We start from the raw sequence: 20,580 nt of genomic DNA, 5'->3' as shown, positions 1-20,580 counted from the left end.
TGAATCCTCACTCATCAATGAGCATGAATGTTTCCTCTACTGTAATTCAAATTCATGACATTCATAGCTGTACAGTTGCTCAGTCTTCTTTTAATAATTGATTAATTAATGACCCTGTAGTATATTGATTGTAAACTTAGCCATTTGTGGTGCACAAGAGTGTTTTTTTTAATTCTCCCAAAATATGTTCATATTTAAGAAAAATGAAAATATGTCTGTCTATCTTTGCTGCTGACTACAGTCATCATGAGCACTGAGCAATCATATCACTCTGCACATTACAGTCTAAAGAGACCTACTATCTTTTGCAAGTTGGATCTTTTTTCCACAACAGTATAATCACTTATAAATTGTCTCATAATTCAGTCCTTTTTGTCAGTTTTATAACAATGTATCACAATGTCATTTAGGAGAATGTGCAGCTTGTTTGCATGTTCACTGCAACGTATTCTTCATCTAGAGATAAACAGAATATTATATTATCTCATGACCTTCCCTACTGCATTATAGTGAGTTTAGTGTAAAGCAAAAGGCTTTGAAAAAATTATATAAAAAGACATAAAATCTATGTAGTTTTTATGATAATTTCAACTCAGAACATGCATTAAAGGAATACACAGCTGTACTTGCCTATACAATTTCAATCTTGTAGGTCCAGAGATAAAACAACACATATCCAAACCCTCTTATTGCCATATCTCTCCAACAGCTCTCCAAGAGAAACGGGAAATGCTACAACGGAGTATTAGGGCCATACTAACACAACTTTTTTGTGGAAATTACGAGAATAAAGTCATAACATTGCGAGAATAAAGTAGTGATTTTATGAGAACTGTCAGCCTGTTGGCTCAGCCAGCAAAACTGTTTAACGACGAAATGATCAATAAGTTATCTAACCTGTTGCTGTACGGTAGGACTGACACAAACAGCGGCTGCTGGGCTCAGACTGAGGCTGCTGTTTGGTTGAGATGCTCACGTCAGATCTTCATAACTCTATCGAAGCTTTTTTCTCTCATTAAAACGACTTTTTTTTCTTGTATTATTATTACATTATTCTCGTATTATTACGACTTTATTCTCGTAACATTACAACTTTTTTCTCGTAGACCAAATATTATGACTTTATTCTCGTTATATTATGACTTTATTCTTGTAATTTCCAAAAAATATATATATATTTTTCTCTTAGTCTGGCCCTAATACATTGTCCTATACAAATACAAAACGCTCTGGATTCTGACTCCCTTGTTGTTTTTTTTTCTTACCTGATGCAAGCCTTTCATAGAGGTCATCGAGGAATGACAAGAGATGCTCAGTGTTGTATGTCCCAATTAGGACTTCAGGCATTTTTATTTCTTTTAGATGTAGATGTACCAGAGTGTTGCATCCCAGCCTCATGCTCATGCTGTGACACCCCCAAACTCACCTCTTTTGTTCTGATGATTGAAGTCCAGTGGACATATTCTAGCTCAAGCCACAAACTGAGGGTTAAGCCCACTCTGATGACAAAAATGTGGCACAAATATACCAGAAAATGTTCCCAATAGGTAACACACACACACACACACACACACACACACACACACACACACACACACACACACACACACATTCAGACACAGACTCTTTGCACTCTTTCTGCTCTCTTTGCAGGAGCCAGGAAGTGACTCAGACCCTGGGATTTGAGGATGAGGCTCCCAGTCCAAGAGACTGGACAGTACGCTACACACAGCGGCCAAACCCTGCAGGCCCTCTCTGGTTGCCTCTCTCTCTCTCTCTCTCTCTCTCTCTCCCCCCCTTCTCTCTATCTCCCTCCTCCATGTCAGTGTGAAAAAGATGATCACTCCACAGAAAATGACCCCCCAACTGCAAACAGCCCGGGGCTTAAAGTGACAGGCTCTGAGGTTAGACTCAGTTTTTGATTGTGAACATTTATGTCTTACTTTTCTACTTATGAGCTGGGTTATCTTGCAAGAAGACTGCTCCAACTTCAAAGGGGTTTTGATGGATTTTTTTTAAAGAAACATTTCATCAGTGGTGAAGCTTTCAACTTCTTTAAAGTTACTGCTACAGTAGTTCAGCCACAAATCAAATCTCTCTCATCTCCAGTGTACTGTCAGTGATGATGTGTTTTTATCCTTTGCTTGATTTCTGGATGTTTTGGAAAACATTTGAAACACAGTTTTTGAACTACATGCACATTTATGTGTGTATGCTCTCTGTGTGTATGTGTGTTTGTATATGGGTGAGTTGATTTCTTAATTGTAAAAGTAAAACTTCAAACCCTTAACGCTTTTTCCCCTCCTCATATGCAGTTGCTTAATTCCCCTGCTCTCTAACATTACTGTACATGTTAGTGTAGGTCTGATATTTTAATCTTCCAGCAGCTGTTCACACGACCGTTTCCCATTGGCTTGGCTACAGCCGTGGAAGGTGTGGTCTCAATGAACGATGCTGCATCCTTTGTTAAACAGCAGCTTGCAGTTAAATATTGACTAGTAGTAAACAGTAAAGAAGCGGTAGCAATGATCGATAAAAAAAACCTTCCTTTTACTTGATCAGAAAAGTGTACTTGTTCAAGCAATTTTATATTGTATCCAATTTCCACCTGTAGCAGCCTTTGAGATATGTCCAGTCTACTCAAAGGAATTCAACGAAAGCTCCGACTGAAGTTTCGGAGGAAGAGGAGCACTAATCGAGCAGTTAAGGATCGAGACTTGGCTTGATGAGAGGGAAAACCCGCGAGACGCGAGCTCTTCCTCTGGCCATGATAATGGGCACCATGCGCTCCTCGCCCTGTGCGTAAGCTGCTGTGGAGGACCCACACATTATGAGACGCCATGGCATGGTGTGACCGAAGGGTTCAGACTTTGCTGGCCATCGTGGGGGCCTTCGCCGCCTTCAGTCTCATGACCATCGCCATCGGCACCGACTACTGGCTTTACTCCCGCGCGTACATCTGCAACACCACTAATGCCACCACGGACGAGACCCAGATACAAACTAAGAAAGTCAGAGGCGACCTGACGCACTCCGGGCTGTGGAGGATCTGCTGTGTCGAAGGTAAAACAAAGTCTAATAAGTTAGTAACCGTTATTCCACAAACTTTTTTGGTGACATACCAAGTGCTTAATGGCACAGGTGAGCATTTTTCCCTCAATGATGAGCCAGCTGATCTCCTGATTGTTTGTTTTACGGCCGGAGGTGACAATATGTTTGGTGTGATCAAATAGTGATTACATGTTCTGTCAGTGAAATTAAACTAGATTTAAATGAATGCTCCTGTTGGGCACTCCGAGCGAAAATAATCGAAACGTCTGTGGAAAAAAGTATATGGCAATTTGCAGTGGTTGTTTGTGTGGTGTGTGACGAAGCACCAAAAATGGAAATAAACTAAGGGGTGCAACATCATCATCAGTGTTTTCTGTTGATAAATGCGTTAAGTAGCATTAAATATTGTGGGCATGATATTGTACACTACTGCTCTACTACTACTGCTCGTTGCGCGCAAAGGCGGTGATGTGCGTGTGTAATGCTACTTTAGCGTCAGTTTCTATTGTAAATGATTTATTTTGAAAAATGAGTCTCAATATGTAGATCGTGACATAGAGCCAAATCTAATGGCTTTTTTATGTTTTACATTTTGTCACAGGAAATGTAGCTTGTCCAGTAATAATTGAAGGATTCCTCCTAATTATCTAATTAACTCGACCCTGTTGCTTGGCAACTACTTCCATAAAATTGCTTTGACTGATGAAATATGTTTCAGCTACAAAAGTAGCGTTTTCCCAATAAACTGACTTGCTTCATGAAATCCTGGCAGCATTTTCTCAGCAGTTCTGCGTATCCATGTTCCCTGACATACACGCCTGAGGAGTTTTTGGGGCTGGGCTTCCTGCACATCACTGCGCGCGACTGCATCATTGGAGAGAATCCGGATCAATTAAGTCAATCGGTTTTTCCCCCCCTTGTACTTTATTGATAAACAACGAGGAACATAATAATGGACAGTACACATAACATGAAATCAATCAGTTCATCTGGTAGTAGCCACCCGTGGCACCAGTGACGTCTTCCATCAGTCCTTCCTGTTGTGGCGCTGTCCACTGCTGCTGGTGCTGAAATCTCCACTCTGAAGGATTTTCTTCCTTTTAACTAAAATCCCAACGAGGCACAACTAATTAATAACTTAACATTTACAAGACAACCTCAGATGGAGGGGGCCAATCGTGACACACTGTAAGCTAGAAAATACTCAGTTTCTGACTTGTAAAGTATTAAACACAACGACTGAAGGTTTCTGCAGAATTTAGGTGATCAGCTTTTCCACACTTTCCTGTAGGTGGTACTCATGCTCAATCATGTCTTGCAGCCAAAGAGATGTTGCAATTGCAACCACAGAGGGAAAAAACAACTGTACTATGATTGCATTGTAATGGATCAATTCATATCACGACATTAATGATAATCAAATCACAGAATGTGGTATACTATCAGAAAAAATCCTTATGGTTTTTATGACATTTGACATACAATTACCTTATTGATCACAAGAGAATACTTGATTGCGATGTGTGAAGTTAGTAAAGGGAATTTGTTTTATCTCCAAATTGACAATGTTGTCCAAGTGAAGAGGCAACACTTGCCTAGAGGTTTGTCTCATATGCCATTACAGAAGTCACACTTCCTGCACTTTCGCTCTGCACGGTTACTACTCTTACTGGAACTTTAAATAAAAAGTGCATGACTATTTATGGATTTCCTGCAAAGGTATTCAAAAGACACATTCCCTTTCTCTCCCCTCAAACCCTTGAGAGTATCATCGGCAGAAGGGATATGCAGCACTCACTGTTCTTTAAACATCTGTCATCTTTTCCGCCATCTTCTCTTTCCCGGCTCACATTGTTGGATGTGTGTTACATGCAGAGCTGAAACTAAAACTAACACAACTTATCTGGCTCTTTCTCTTACACATACATCAGCACTATTGCCACACTTTCACTTTGTTTTCAATTTCACTGGCCTCTGGTGGCACACCTGTATCTGACTTTGGCTTAAGTCAAAAAGTTAATGGCATCCAATCACTTGAACATCATCAGAGTGCCTAAACATATGGGCAATTTGTATAATCTCCCTAAAGTTGGGTTGCACCCTGTTTTTCCAAATGCATTCTTCAACTGTCAAAATATAATAGTAATTATTTCATTTCCTTCGTACTTTGCCTATACTTTCCCTTTGTTGTTGATTTGCTTTAAAACATAATTAAACACTCATTTTACTTTCCAGTTGAGGGATAATTTCTTCCAGGAAGAAAGAACAACATGGAGTCGAACCAGTTATATTAGATCAAATGAGTGACATAAATAATGGGTAAACCCTGGGGACACATTGGCTAACCCTGTAGAAGGAATTATGCTTGTCTCTATGTGCCAGACAGACATCTGTATGAGTGTTCTGTCTTGTAGAGCAAGGAGGAGGTTCACTGAAGGTGAGCAATGATGGCAAATGAGCTTTTAAAGGAAACAAAGTGAGGTCTTGTTCTGCAGCCAGTCATGCTGAAATGAAACAACAAGAACTCTCACTTAAGCAAGTCACCCCTGTTCACTGAACATGCTGGAGTGGAGTGCTAGAGACTTTAAATGGACAAATCCTGCTGATTTGCTGTGAGCCACCGCCTCGCCAAGTTTTTTTCTTTTTCTGCTTTCTTGTCTCGTGGCTTTGTTAGTGTGTGTGCGTGCGCGCGCGTGTGTGTACGTGTGTGTGCGTGTGTTAGTCTGGTGAATGCATTAGTAAGATGTCAAAGGCGTCCTCTGAGAAGCGAAGCTAGAAATGTGATTCTGGGTTGCCGGGGGAGGTTGTCATGGTGAAGCTATGCTGAGTAATAAAAGATGGGCTCCGGTCTCTCAGACAGATGGGCTCTGGGGAGATACCTCCCCTACTGAGCTCCCTCTCTTTCTCTCTTCTCCTTCTATCTTTCTTACCGTCATTCCTCTGATCATTAACTCACTGGCCTTTTGTGTATTATTTATTAATACCATCATTTTACATCTTCGCTTTTTGTTTCATCTTACAAAAGAAAACTTTTAATTTCTGGATTCTCTCTTGTAATCTTTTACCCTGCACCTGTAACTATTTTTTCCTAGACTTTTTGGATCACACAATAAGAAAGAAATAGCCAATGCCAGTGAAACACTGATCTTATAAATATAAAATACATGCAAGATACACTCACACACCCAGTATGGACATAATGATTGTGCTTCTGTTTCGATCCAAAGAGTGTGCTTGGTCCATAATAAGATCAAAATAAAGCTGAGAGAGGGTTGAAGAGGGAAACAGTTTAGAACACAGGAGGGAGAGAAATGAGACATGATAGTGGTAAGAGTGTTGTAGAAAACAACGAGAGTTGAAAGAGACTGAAAGAGTGAGGTTGAAAGAGTGGAGTCAGTGAAGGCAGACTGAGTCTCGGCTGTTAAGGATGTTTCATCACTTTCTCTCTGCTTTCCTTTCACTCTCTTTCCCAGCTGTCTCAGACATTAACCATAAAAATGTAGCAGACAAATGTGACATTGAATTTTGCGCTGATGGCTGGAAGGAAATCATGTCACAATAATAAGTAAGAATCATGGTAACGGTGCTGTGTGTAAACAACCATTGTTTTGTTTACATTCAGCATTTGTCACCAAAACACATTACGTGTCCTCATGGCCTAACAAACGTGGTGAATGGATTTCCTAGCACATGAGCCATTTCCACTACAAAATTTGTAACTCATCTATGAGCTGTTTACAACAAAATGCCATTTAGCCAGAGGCTATGCTAACCAGGATGCATAAAGCCATAGATAGAATTAGCCTGTGATTGCAACTAATCAGCTAATGTTCACACTTATTTGTATTTTGTAGCAGGAACACAACAAACCACTGGCTAAACCCACAGTAAACAGTGAACGCCGCCTCAAAAACCCCAGACATCACAGAAATGTTATTGTCTATTTGCAATAGCACATTTAAGAAAGGTTGAATGTCAACAGTGAGCCACAGATAGGACTGTAACATACAGTAAAGTGGCTTTAAAGTTTTGCTAGTTTCTTATTCCTTACCTTTGCTGGCACATTGCTATGTTTTCTTTCTCGTATTACTGCTGTCAATTGTCAAATAGTGGTAGGCCTTTAGTGTGAAACCTTTGGCAGGTGTGTGCAAACAAAAGGCTGACCTGCTCATAACAAAATTGCCCCATAGCACTACTAGTGGTCAGAAACCTAACAGGGTACCTTTAAATCAAGCAAATCTGCTGCAGAGTATGTTTCTTTTTTCAGGTTAGAAGAGAAATAATGTTTTAATTCCTCTTGAATAACATTATCTGACAGAACTTGCACTAGGACTGGCTGCTGGCGTGGAGGAAATAATCAGCAGTTTATCTGAACACTTCAAACAAGTCTAACCTTTGGTTGGCAAGAAATGTTTGAATATATGGGCTTTTCCAATCTGTTGATTAGAACTTATTTTCACATCAGCAATTTAGAATTTCTAATTTAAATTAAGTAATAATTTATTAAGACATAACCAACAGCAGTGTGGTTTGAATTGAGTAATAGGATTATTTGGTTGCCAATTGTAAAGTATTAGAGAAACAGGAAAGGCAGGCGTGAGAGAAGAAATGCAGCAAAGTGCCTGGACTAGAGTCAAACTCGGGCTACTGTGCTAAGGATTCAGCCTTGATACATGGTATATACGCTCTACCAGGTGACCTACCAGGGCGCCCCCTGCTGTTATATTTTTACAGTTTATTGAAGTATATGAGAAACTCAAAACTATGTTTTTAGACATATGCTTTATACAGATGATGCATTTACATTGATACATCATCAGGTGTTTCTAAGTGTCTAGCATGGCTCCAGAACAACTAGCGCAGTAGAAAAGGCAGAAATGACAGGATACGGCAAAAATCAGGCTTTTGACTTCTAATGTCTAACCTTTCAATATTCATAATGCTCCAATGTTTTATTCTCTTAAAAGTGGAGGGAAGATTTTCTCAGTGAAGAGACTGGGTCTTTGAATAGAAGGTGCCTGAGGGCTTGAGAAGTTAAGAACCTCAGATCCACAGCAGCCTGTCCTCGAACGGTCTCTGACATGGTTAGAGGTGAAAACGAGACAGTTCAGCACTAGCTTAGAAATTCTTTACCAAAAAGAAACTTTATAGAGTTTCTATAACTTATTTGTCTCAGGATCATAAAAGTTTCAGTTTGGTTCAGTGGATGGTCAACAGGTTGTTCTTTTTGTACCTTCTATCTTATTTGGAGCCTCTCATGTCCAACCCCATTATAAAGACACAGTATTTTTGTTTAACTGTTGTCATTTTGTCCCTGCACAGGCTGTTACTACCATCAGTTACATTCAAACTGCTTCTGGCTTCTCTGCAGGTATCAACAAAGGAAGCTGTTTTCGGATCAATCATTTTCCAGAGGATAACGACTACGATACAGACAGCTCTGAGTACATCTTACGTAAGTCATTGCAACCTCTTCATCTTCAAACACGTCAACCCTTAATCTTTCCTTTTTTTCCCTCATGTGGCAATGGAGTTATCACAAGGGTACTTAATGTGTCATGACATCTGTATCCCTCCCCCATAAAAAGCCTGATGTCATGACAGTAATTGGAGCTATGGAGATGATGAAGTGTGTTGTGGGCTGGTGAGCAATAGGGCTGGTCTAAAACATAATCCACGTAAGAACATATCTCGCATTTGACCAAGGTAGTTTGACGAAGACCTGTCACTCGAGCGGTTACACTGAAAATTGTCTAAAAACTATGGGTAGTCTAGGTTATTACAGTTCAATCAATCTATCCATTTTGCTTGAGGTTTTAGATCACTCTCACTCTGCATATCACATTTGATTTCTAGTTTGATTCCCTGTGCCCCAAAGCAACTGTTACCATCTTTGCTGTTGTCTATATTGATGAATTTCAATAAGCTCATGGAAATTAAATCCTGCACTCACTTGGTTAGTGTCACGGAAAGGCAGGATTGTCTGTTATTTGGGCCTTAGTATCCCTGGAAGCATTCCTCTCATACTACATGTGTTGTGTCACATATTGTTTTTTTTAGCATTTATTTTCAGCTTAATCTTTGCAGAAATGCCCTCAATTGGCATGGGAACAGAAACATGTACATATAGTAGGATACTTGTTTTTGACACAGTTTGCCTCCCCTTGGTTTAAAGGATAAGAAAACCCATATTCTTTTTTTTTTCTTTCTTTAATTCTATTTTATAATCCTTTTGGAAGAACACCTTTGCTAGACAAAATTCTTGTGAAAGGAGTAGTGAAGAAAAAACTCTAATTTATCACCGGACTCTGTAGTTCCTGTCCGCTCTATGGAGCATTTTAGAGCCTTTAAGCCATTTGTTTCAGTTTTACAATCGACAACTTTACTGTTTTGGTTCAATTTCAACACTCTTATCAATCCCTTTTCCAGCTCTGATAAAAAAAAATGTACATCAATGCCCAGCACCAAACAGCAGACGGACAAAATTGAGTAGCTGGTAAATACAGTACAGGATTTAGAGATCCAGATATTCTCCTCAGAGTTGGTGAAAACCAAAACAGAGCGAAAAGCAAGTGAATATTTATCAATTATTAATAAGTAATATATGGTGAATGAATGAATAAACTTCTGCTTCTTTTACTAATACTGCCCAGACTATTACTACTACAGTACTACTGTATTAACGATAACAATTACATTATTTCTAATACTATGACTAATTCTTTAATTACCATTTCTTTAGTTTAAATATTAACAAAGGCCATGCTCCCCAGCCATTATCTTATATATTCAAAGGGATGTATTTCTTCATACACACTGACAAGAAGGCTTCACTGTATGTCTCTCTCCTATGAACAGGTATAGTGCGTGCATCAAGCCTATTCCCCATTCTCAGCACCATTCTGCTGATGTTGGGTGGCCTGTGTGTCGGGGTTGGACGCGTCTACAGCAACAAGAACAACATTGTGCTAAGTGCTGGCATCCTGTTTGTGGCTGCAGGTAGGACGAGACTGACAGTATACTGTAGATAAACACACAATCTGGAGACATTATCATCCACTTTTGTACTTTTACATCCATTGGCTTTTCTTTCAAATTCCCAATTAATTCTCTTCATCTCCTGTCCTTCTCTCCTTCTCATTTTTCTTCAGGTTTGAGCAACATCATCGGCATCATTGTCTACATTTCCAGTAACGCGGGAGATCCCAGTGACAAGAAAGACGAGGACAAGAAGAACCACTACAACTACGGCTGGTCTTTCTACTTTGGCGCCCTCTCCTTCATCGTGGCTGAATCAGTGGGTGTTCTCGCAGTCAACATATATATTGAGAAAAACAAAGAGACGCGCTTCCGAGCCCGACATGACTTCATCAAAACCACCTCCTCTTCTTCGCCATACTCTCGCATCCCAAGTTACCGCTACAGACGAAGGCGCTCACGCTCCAGTTCGAGGTCAAGTGACCCGTCCCGCGAGCCCTCCCCAGTGGGGATGAAGATCAGTGGAGGAAGTGGTGGTGGAGGAGGAGGAGGGTTGGGGATGGGTTTGCCAATGGGAGATATATCCCTGTATGCCCTCAGTAGGGACCCTCTGAAGGGTGGAAGTGCGACTGCAGGGCCCTACAGTCCAAAGAGGGACTCTGGGTTTTTACAAGTCCACAACTGCTTTCAGAAAGATCTAAAAGATGGAGTGAACAGGAGGACCACGCCGGTGTGAGGTCAGGAGTTTATTGCTGTGTGAAACAATAAGCTTGATGGGACACATTAGATATTGTACTGTTGATAAGAAAGGACACTTCCTCCCCCGGGGCTGTTCAGGCAGCAGCGATGTTGAAAGGTCAGAGCTCAAAATTGTTTTCCTTGCATCCCTCTGTGACAGAAAAGTGCCAATCTGTGTTTCATTTGAAGGAAGAAGAAAAGTGATATCAAAACAACTTTTTATGATATGACTCAGTATCTTCTTTAAAAAGTGGATGCTGACATTTTGTAGCAATATTTGAAGAGTTTAAAACTAAAATGTGATACCCAATATGTGTGAGTGACCCCTGCTCTTACAGAAAGGCTGTACTGGTATTCTTTGCCTGATAAAATAATTAACTTTTTATAGATATGATGCTCAATATAATAAAGATTATGAATATTGACCTTCAGGTAATGATGTTTTACTTCTATAATAGCTGTATAGTGTTTTTGAAATGAACATATTTCTTATATTCTGAGACAAGAAGTTTGTCAGCAATTTTTTTTGCTAAAATTAAGTGATTTATGTGACTGTTTGAGTATTATTGTATTGTGTTTGTAATTTAACACAACTGGTGCTAACTTAATCTGTACACCTTTAATAGTCTTAAGCCTTCTGAACTGCCATTTAAATACTTTTACCCTATATCAATAACCTCTCTCAAGCTTGTATGTGAGATATGTGATAAATGTGTGTTACAGTATGTGAAATGTCTGTTATGCCTCTGAAACACTGCCAACATCTATTGCATGTGGACATTAAGGGTATTTGCTATTATTAGAGAATCCCATATTGTTTCCAATCTCATATTGAAGAGTTTGTGAGTTCTTCTATGAGCCCTATGAAGGACTATGTGTTGTATTAATTGGGTTTTAAATTGCAAGTTGGGGGAAATGTATAGTTGTATATGTTGTGTCAAGTTAAAATTGATTTTCTTTGTTTAGGTCTGATAACAACAGTGTTTTTGTGATGAGGAAAAAAACTATATGTATAAGCCCTTAAAGAAACCTTGGTCAGGACTCTTAATATATATTAAATATTGTGTTTTTTATCAGAATTAAAGAACACTTATCTTAAATAGTGACTGGGGAGGCAAATTCTTCAAAACACAACTTTGTAATTACAGTTAAATAATAAAATATGAACTAAACTATCAGCTTTTCTTTAAAGAGGAAGTATTAAGCTAATGATGCGGAGTTGATGGGCCTGTTATGCTCTGCAATGAAACTGAGTGGCAAACAGTCGTGCAACCACAGCGTGTTAAAAGAAATCGGCATCAGCCAACTTAATGCTTGACTGAACTAACTGGCTCCCAAATGCTCATCCAGACTTCAAAAAGCTTCTCTCCAAACAAGAGCTGGAGCAAAGTGTGTGTTGTATGTGTGTGGAGGGCTAGTAGAAGTACAAATTACTCATTCTTGGTATGGTGCTCACTTGACTGGGTTCCATGTCAGCTTCATGGTTTGTATCCCAGTTGAATATTTTTAGCAGGAGCTGGAATTGGTTTAATTTGTTTCATTGGTTTGTGAATGAGTGTCACGGCAGTTGCCATGCGTATTTATACACACAGTGCCATGAGATGGTGTGTTGTCTCTGCAAAGTCTCTGCTTTCCCAGGCAGTTATAGTTGACATTCAAGTCACTGAAGTGGAGAGGGGGAAGACTTGAATTGGAATAGACTTGTTTTCATTCTGCATGCATGTGATGTATCTTTGTTGTGCCAAACTGGTCTGATGACCTTGTCACCCATTCCAGCCCTGAATTTGAGTGATTCTTCTTCACTCGTCTCCTCTGTCCATCGCCTATGCTGTTAAGCCCTGCAAATTTGAATGCCATGGACCCTCACTGGTATTTACACCCACAATAAAGCCACCCCCCTCTCCCTTTCCCTCCTGTTGTGCACCAGTGAAATGCTTCCTCCAGTAATTGAGAGGAAAATGGCAGGGTCACCTCTCCCTGCAGTCACAGAACTAGCCAACATGCTTGTTAGCATCGGTACCTCACTGTGCAGGATGGATAAAATGACACTCTGGGTCTCAACTCAGGCTCTGTCTTTGTAACCTGATTCCCCCTTGTGACAAATGGTTCAGCAACAAGTTTATACTTCATCAGACACACCCAATGCAATAAGACAGCATTTACAGCAAACGATTATTTTTTTGAAAATCAATTAAAAAGCAGCTAGAATTTATAGCTACTCTAAGATATTTTGAATGTAGTTATTATAATTCATACGTCAAGGAAGACGAAGGCTATTGGTTGGACTTACAACATAATTATGGATCTAATTGGCAGGTGTAAATGTTACAATGATTTTTATACAAATTAAGAATATATTTTGAATGAATGGAGTCATTGGCTGACACTATATATATATTACTATATTAGATTTTCTTCCAATCTTTGTAAAAAGTAATCTCCACACACAGATAATTATTTATTTTTTTAAACGGGAAAAAACATCACATCTGTGCTTATTTTACTTTTCTAAAACCACTGATGTGTGACTGTCAATCAATCAATCAATCAATCAATCAATCAAAGTCACCAGTGGTGAGAGCAACATATTACACACCATATAGCCATTTTCTTTATTTATATGAAGGATTTACTTCATCAGAAGTTAATTTAATATTATATGATCTTCGTACAGTTTACCAGAACAACATGTACTTGGAGGTAACAGGATAATGTGAAAGCCAGATGCGATTTCCTCCTGGGAGATCCCATCTCCACAGGCTTGCTCTCTCCTCTATAAAAGTTCTATTTGAAAAATTAAAATGGCTGAGGTTTCTCCCAGCAAGGGGCCTGATTCCTCGCTCCCTGTTGATATCGGTGCCATACTGTCAATCCAGGAACCACAGGCATCCATTAGCATGACATCTGTCACTGTGCTAAGACTGGATTTAGCCAGCAGCAGTTGGCGTTAGACCCTTTTCATCTGCTATGACACATGAATAATGACATCATCGTCATAGTGTAATATATCCAATTATTTTACAATGTCTGCAGACTACAGTTTAACCATTAACAAGCACACATAAACACGAGCAAAGTTAGATGTCAAGAATACAAAAGACAAATTTAACAATAAGTAGCATGTTATTATATTTGTTGCAAGAAAAGCATTCAAGCTTTTGTTATAATTCCATTACTTACAAATAACCATCAGAAGTGTGTATGATATTAGACCAACCAGATTGATTAAACAAAAGATAAAAAAAATGGTAAATTGGTAAATAGGAGAATTGGGCCCAGTGACACAATATTCAGTCCTGTGTTGCAGTGTCAGAATGCTGACGAAAGAAAGTCTGCATTTTATAATTAAGTTAATAATTGTGAGATTGGTGCGGAGGTATTATTATTTTTTAAGTCATTTTACCCATAACTGTGCTCCATAATATTATTGCATTCAACCCTCTATGGTCATATTTACATTGTCTATTTCAGTTGAGGACTTAAGTGAAATAATAATACTCAGTTGCCAGTTTTTAGGTACACTTAGTGACTTGCCTAATGCGGTCAAATACAACAGTACTCCAATTAACCCTACCTTCATGAAAGGTTATAGTGGTAAGCTTTAATTGAATTGTGTTTTGGAGGATGGTTTTGTGCTGCTGTTGATCTGTATTGCATTATACAAAAACATTCCTTCTGTTTATTTAGCTTACCCTCATTGATATAAATGGGCAGAATTATAGAAACACCTGTCAGTATGATGCTATAACAGCACAATAAACTACATCCTTCAAAATATCCATACAGTTGAATCAACACCTCTCAAAACATTTTTTTTAAACTGAACATTATAACCTTCATGAAAGTAGAATTCATTACAGAACTGTCGTATTAGACTGCATTAGTTTCAGATAGGTGTGCCTAATAATTTGGCACGTGTATACTATATGGTTCTACAGACCCTATAAAGTGTCTTTCATTATTTCCATGAAAGGTTTGTAATGTATCATTATGCTGATAAAGTACATTGAAATAAAACAAAGAGTGAATAGAAACTGAATACAGTATCTATTTGATTATGGTCATAAAGTTTGCTAATTATTATTTATGAAGTCCACGGCTTTTAACATGATCCACTCAAAACAATACATAAAGGTTTTATGCACATGAATTCTTGATTATTCACGTGTTTGTCTAATACCCATGTTAACTGGTCAAGCAAGTCAAATTTATTTGTTTCGCTCAATATCACATCAATGAACTTAGAAGATTAAGACCCACAACTGTAGTGGTTGTCATCGCTAATTTGAGAAGAAATGGAAAACTCCCAAAGCTCTTGTCCATGTCTGTCAAGAGGAGGATGAAAATGATTTAAGCAGGATTCATATGAAGAATGGCCTTAGTGGAGAACTATACAATATTAAAGGACCCTAACTGCCATACACTATGTCCCCTCTCAATGAAAGTGAACTAACCAAGCCCACCCCCTCTGATCTGCAGACAGCTCCCACAGGAACAACAGTTTGTTGATCACAGTCAGCTGCTACAAGAAGAACATTTCAAATCTGTGCCATTGCCTGTCGTAAAACCCAAATGAAATTCCTCAAAGAAACCATAACCATCCATAAAAATAAAAAAAAACATCTGCTCTGCTACCAATTTTATTAGGACCTTTCCAAGGAATAATTACCAATATCTGAGTCTAGTGTAAGCTTTTTAATGAGCTGTTGGAGTTCTTCATTTTAGAAATGGTGTCAGTTGCACTTCAGATCTTTTAAAAGTGGTTAAGGGTTAGTGTTAGGGGCCAGCTGTTAACAGCCTGAGCTGGTATTGCATGATCATATGACACAAACGCATAATTTTCCCACACAAGAGAAAAGGCTATAAAATGATAACAAGAGAGTTTAAAATATCCTGAAATGTGTTTTCACATGCATCAGAAACTGACCAGCCGGGTCCAGTAAGTATCTGTAAAGAGTAAACAAGTCATATTAAACTGTTTTATGCCATTCCTGGGTTTGGGAGCCAACAGGAAGCTTCCAACATGCCTACTCTCTATTGACTCACAGACAGACTTTAGTGTGCATGCCATGTAGGCCCCAAAACGTGGAAGCCTGACTTTCATAGGAAGTTATTATTTTACGATTTATATTAGGATTTATTTTGATTTTTTAACATTCAACCATTGTAAAAAGTTGAGATAGACATAGAGACTGCATATCACGAGTCATCAAAAACAATAGACATCACATTATTCAGTCTTTATAGAGGTGGTAAATAAAATATGTAAGAGAATGAACATACATACATACATACATATTTATGTACTGTATATATGTATATATAGTAGAGTAGTATATAGAAACTGGTCAGAGACAATATGTGGATGGTTGCCATTCTAGGGTGCTCCATTGCCAGTTACTGCAATAAGGATTAACCCAAGATAACACTGACAGCAGCTACAGTTTAATTCAAGTCCCACATTTATCAAGAATTTGTTAGAAAGACAGCAAATAAAAACTCTCAATTTTAAACCCCTGTCATGTTCAGACACACCCAATCAGTAACTTCAAAGCGAACATTTTCACTACTCTATTTCAAATGCTGCGTAAACTGAACTTTTGGTAAATGAGGCTGTCACACACACCAGAAGCCTCTGCCATGGATTAACAATACACAAGAAAAACCCCCACATGGCCTAGCAGCAGAGGGAGGCTGTTGTTCATTATGTTACATCTTTACAATGAATGCCTTATTGCTTACTTTGATTATTAAGTAAATTTCAGCAACACACGTTTTCAATTTAAGTCATTAAGTGGGTTTAAATTAAATTAAAACAGTTACCTCGACAATAAGCCCTATCCAAATTGTTGTGTAGTGTAAGCCTTCGTTGATCAATTATGCAAGGGTTGATTCATTTGCTTTTTCTCTTTGTAGTCTGTTATTAATTCAGCTTGTCAGCAACTATACCATACAATTATAAATTCCTTTCTGTTATACATACTTAACACACACATTGGTTTGCATGGAGTGTTCAGAAATGAGATTCCATTGGGAAGCTGAAGCAGGACTGCACCTGGTTGCATCAACACTTTTTAACCTTGTAAAGACAAAATAAAACTGGTTTAGGTCCACCAAAGACGACCACACCTTATTTCAAAGAGCACATCAACTTTCCCAGAAAGTGCCCCTGGCTCTTTTACCCATAACATTAGGGTGTTATCCCTGCAATTGAGAAACATGCACCACAATCAGTGTAATCTTGTGTCCTGTGTGATTACAATCAATAGGGTTTAGTGATTCAGGTTCTGCACATTCCACAGGATGAGGTTATTTCCCTTGGAAGATATTTGAAGAGCCAGAGGCCTCCCTGAGGACTCACACTTACACTTAGTGTAAGTGTGGCTGTTTCAGTGCATCAAAGGTCAGAGTTTGATGTCAATGTCAGTGAGGTCAGGGTCTGCTGCTCATTGGAAGTCATTTTGTCAGTGCCATCGTTCAAAATAATGGCATGTGGATTGAACTGGATTGATGAATTGATTGATTGTGGATTGTTAATCTGTTATGTCATCCAGATCCCCAAACACAAAAACACATCTATGTACACACTAAGATTGGCGTACTTAAGTACTGTTCTATCTAAACCTGTGATGCTGTGATTATCCTGCTAACTCCTGTAAATCATTGTGTCACGGCCTTTAATCTCTCAGTAATGTGTGTTATCCAACAACTAATGATGCACATCAATACCGACTGCAAATAACAATCAAAGCATAATCAATATGAAATGGATAAGACAGGAACTAGAATTACATTAAAGACATTATTTGTGTGACAGAAAGTTATAAAGGTTTGGATTTCAATAACATAAAGTTAGTGACATAAATACAGTGTCTTGATGAGTGTTTTATCAATACATATTTAAAAAGAGTATTTAGAATTAGTTGAAAGATTCAAAATCACTGGTGGGGTGTTTCAAGTTGCATAAACAGTGTTACAAATTATATATTTCTAAACTGTATATTATATAATGTTGCATAAATGCTCAACAACTTGAACTATACACAGGTAAGTAGCAGTTTGAAACTAATTTACTAATTTTACTAATCTCTAACGATTATTCTCATTATTGATTAATCTGTTGATTATGTTGATGATTAAATGATAAAAAAAAAGTCTTAAAGAGTCATGAAATAGTAAATAAAAACCATCACAATTTCCCAGAGCAACATACGATGCATTCAGACAGCATTCAGGAGTAAGCTCAAAAGATATTAAATGTCATTTAAGTTTTCACCTAACATGAACTTCAATTCATAAAAGTCTCAGGAATACATCAGCTATAAATCAGGGGTACAAAGCATTTACGAGGCACAACTTTTAAAACTAAAATAGATCGGCATGTGGGTATTAAAGATATTTTGATGATTCAGGTTAAAAGCCAAGGCAATATCATTTAATACGTAGTGGTGTCCTGTATCCCAATAACACTTCAAAGGAAGTAAGGAGTAACTCTGGCCTGAGAGGCAGGCTACACCCCGGACAGGTCACACATATAGGGGCAATTATTCTTCCAGTCAGTGATTCACCAAACCTATAATAGGTGCAGATACAGTACATGATAATCAACCTGAATTTTATTTCACATGTCATTATACTTAAACCATACAATCATCATAAAATCATCATATAAATCCCTGGACAAAGGTCTGCAACCAGGCTAATGCAAATATGACAGATGAGACAAAGCTAATCACTGCACCACTGTGCCACAATCTCTACAGTCATAGGTTCCAATTGTCTCTCTCAAAAGTGAAACCACTGACATGCCATCACTATTTGCAATTTGTCCATTATTGCACACTGACATTCCTCTGGCAGAAAGGCATGGAAGGTAGTGTCATTGACTTGTGATGTCTTCAACTATCAGAATCAGAATCAGAATCAGAGATACTTTAATACGGACTAATTAGCTAATTAACTAATCAGCATTAAAGGAAAATCGTGGCTGCTGCTTCCTTTTTGGAGGTTTAAATTAAACGAAATTAAATGAAAAACTGCTGAAATCATTACCTAAATGTCCATTAGATTTGGCGCGTTACTACCTAGCTGGATAGATGACCTGGCTGGTTAAATGCAGGATTATAATGGACAGTTTGGATGCATACACTTTTAATTCCATGTTCAAAAACAGTTTTATATAATTTGGATAAACTGGACTTGTCTAAAACTTGAATCCTGTCATGCTGTAAAGTAGAGTCCTCGTGTTTCCACATGCCAGAAGGTAAAGTGGTAATTTGGTTTCATTGCCTATATTTGCCAAAGCTAAAAAATCAGGATACAGGTTGTTGTTTGCAACAGTATCACTAATGGAAATAGAGGGAAAAAAGTTTTTACTGAGGATTTAATTGGGGATCTGAACTACTACAATGCTTCCTGGGAAATAAGTGGGTGGATATAGTTGGTGGTAATGGCTGACTGATCCCTCAGCTGGAAACTACACTTATACATATGTTAGCTTGTCATTTGCGCAGGTTTGCAGTCATTCCTCGAATTCTACTTTGTTGCCGTGAGAACTTTTTGACTTTCACTGGTGCCTGTGCTCACGTCTGGGGGGGAGTGGGTCACAATTCTTATGAAGAGACAGAGAAAGTGGGCCAAGGCTTAAAAAAGATAAACACAGATGTACCACTGTGATTTACTGTAGGGGAGTTATCAAAGGGATTAGCACACCTTTCGGGGTCTTTATTTAATCTTAAGTATGTTTTTTTGTCTCTTTTCCTCCAACTTATTGCACAGTCAAGGTTTTCAGAGGAACATTTGGTCTTTACATGAATATTTTCTTGTGCTTTTGGGGATTTTGTTCTGTGATTGCTCAGTTGTTTGGTGAATTTTCTTTATCTTTCAACTGATTATATTTCCAGTGTTACACTGAGGAACGTCCAGTGTTCCAACAATGTAGTAGTTTTATTTTAGAGAAATCTTTTTAGAGACACATATCTGGTAACTGTGAACATTGTGCTCTGTTATATCACAACTGAAGTTGTTACAGCAGATTACAGGTGCAGGTTCGAGCCCTTTCTCGAACAAATGCTGAAGCACAAGCCGACAAGGTTGGCAGGCATTGAACCTTACAGAAAGATGTTTTATAGCAATGTCTGAATGTGAAGTCAACTCTTTAAAGCAAACTTCTTTAATGGCAGAGGTTTAAGGTACCCACACATCATATCTGATTTGTATTGTTACATATTCCTCAGTGCAGTGCACTCAAACATTTAATTAATCTACTTTTTTGAATGCCAGTAGTGCTTGTCTGTAACATCCATACTACATGAAGCCTCATTTGCTGAAAGCTTTACCTTGTAAAACTTATGAAGACTCACATTTTCTTTTTTTCAATACATAAGTACTTATACAAAACTTTTAAGGTAACTTATCCACTCATATTGCCTCATACTACAATATAAACGCCATGTTGTTGGTGGAAAAGATGATTTCTAAACAGAGGGATAGTAGTCAGGTGATGAATACCGATGAATTAATTTAATCTTTTAAAACTACTTCTGAGAAGTTCACACGAGTGACAAAAAGATGACACATTAAGCACCTCAATGAAGAAACCGTTCGGATCATTTTAAACTTTACTTAGTGTTATGTGGGCATTCTGACAGGAATTACTGAAAGCAGTATTGTTTCATCAGGGAAACTCTTCTGTTGTCTGACAGCTGGAGCCTTGCAGCTTTTCTTTATAAACACATCCACTTTCTACTTATAAATAGTTTACAGACATATCCACACTGCGGCGGTCTCATAGTGAGGCAGACAGAGAAAACA

The 20,580-nt window shown here is 38.3% G+C and overlaps 1 protein-coding gene across 1 annotated transcript; it reads left to right on the top strand.

Moving 5' to 3' along the window:
• Window positions 1-2,450: 2,450 nt before the first annotated feature.
• Window positions 2,451-11,939, top strand: LOC127355105 (voltage-dependent calcium channel gamma-4 subunit-like). The gene is made up of 4 exons (XM_051385595.1): window positions 2,451-3,063; window positions 8,423-8,506; window positions 9,910-10,050; window positions 10,203-11,939. The coding sequence occupies exons 1-4, from the start codon at window positions 2,841-2,843 to the stop codon at window positions 10,763-10,765; spliced, it is 1,011 nt and encodes a 336-aa protein (XP_051241555.1). The 5' UTR covers window positions 2,451-2,840; the 3' UTR covers window positions 10,766-11,939.
• The last annotated feature ends 8,641 nt before the right edge of the window (window positions 11,940-20,580 follow it).

Source organism: Dicentrarchus labrax, unplaced genomic scaffold (assembly GCF_905237075.1).
Source record: "Dicentrarchus labrax unplaced genomic scaffold, dlabrax2021, whole genome shotgun sequence".
Taxonomy (NCBI): Eukaryota; Metazoa; Chordata; class Actinopteri; family Moronidae; genus Dicentrarchus; species Dicentrarchus labrax.
The sequence above is the reverse complement of the archived record's forward strand: the minus strand, read 5'-3'. Positions and strand labels throughout refer to the sequence as shown.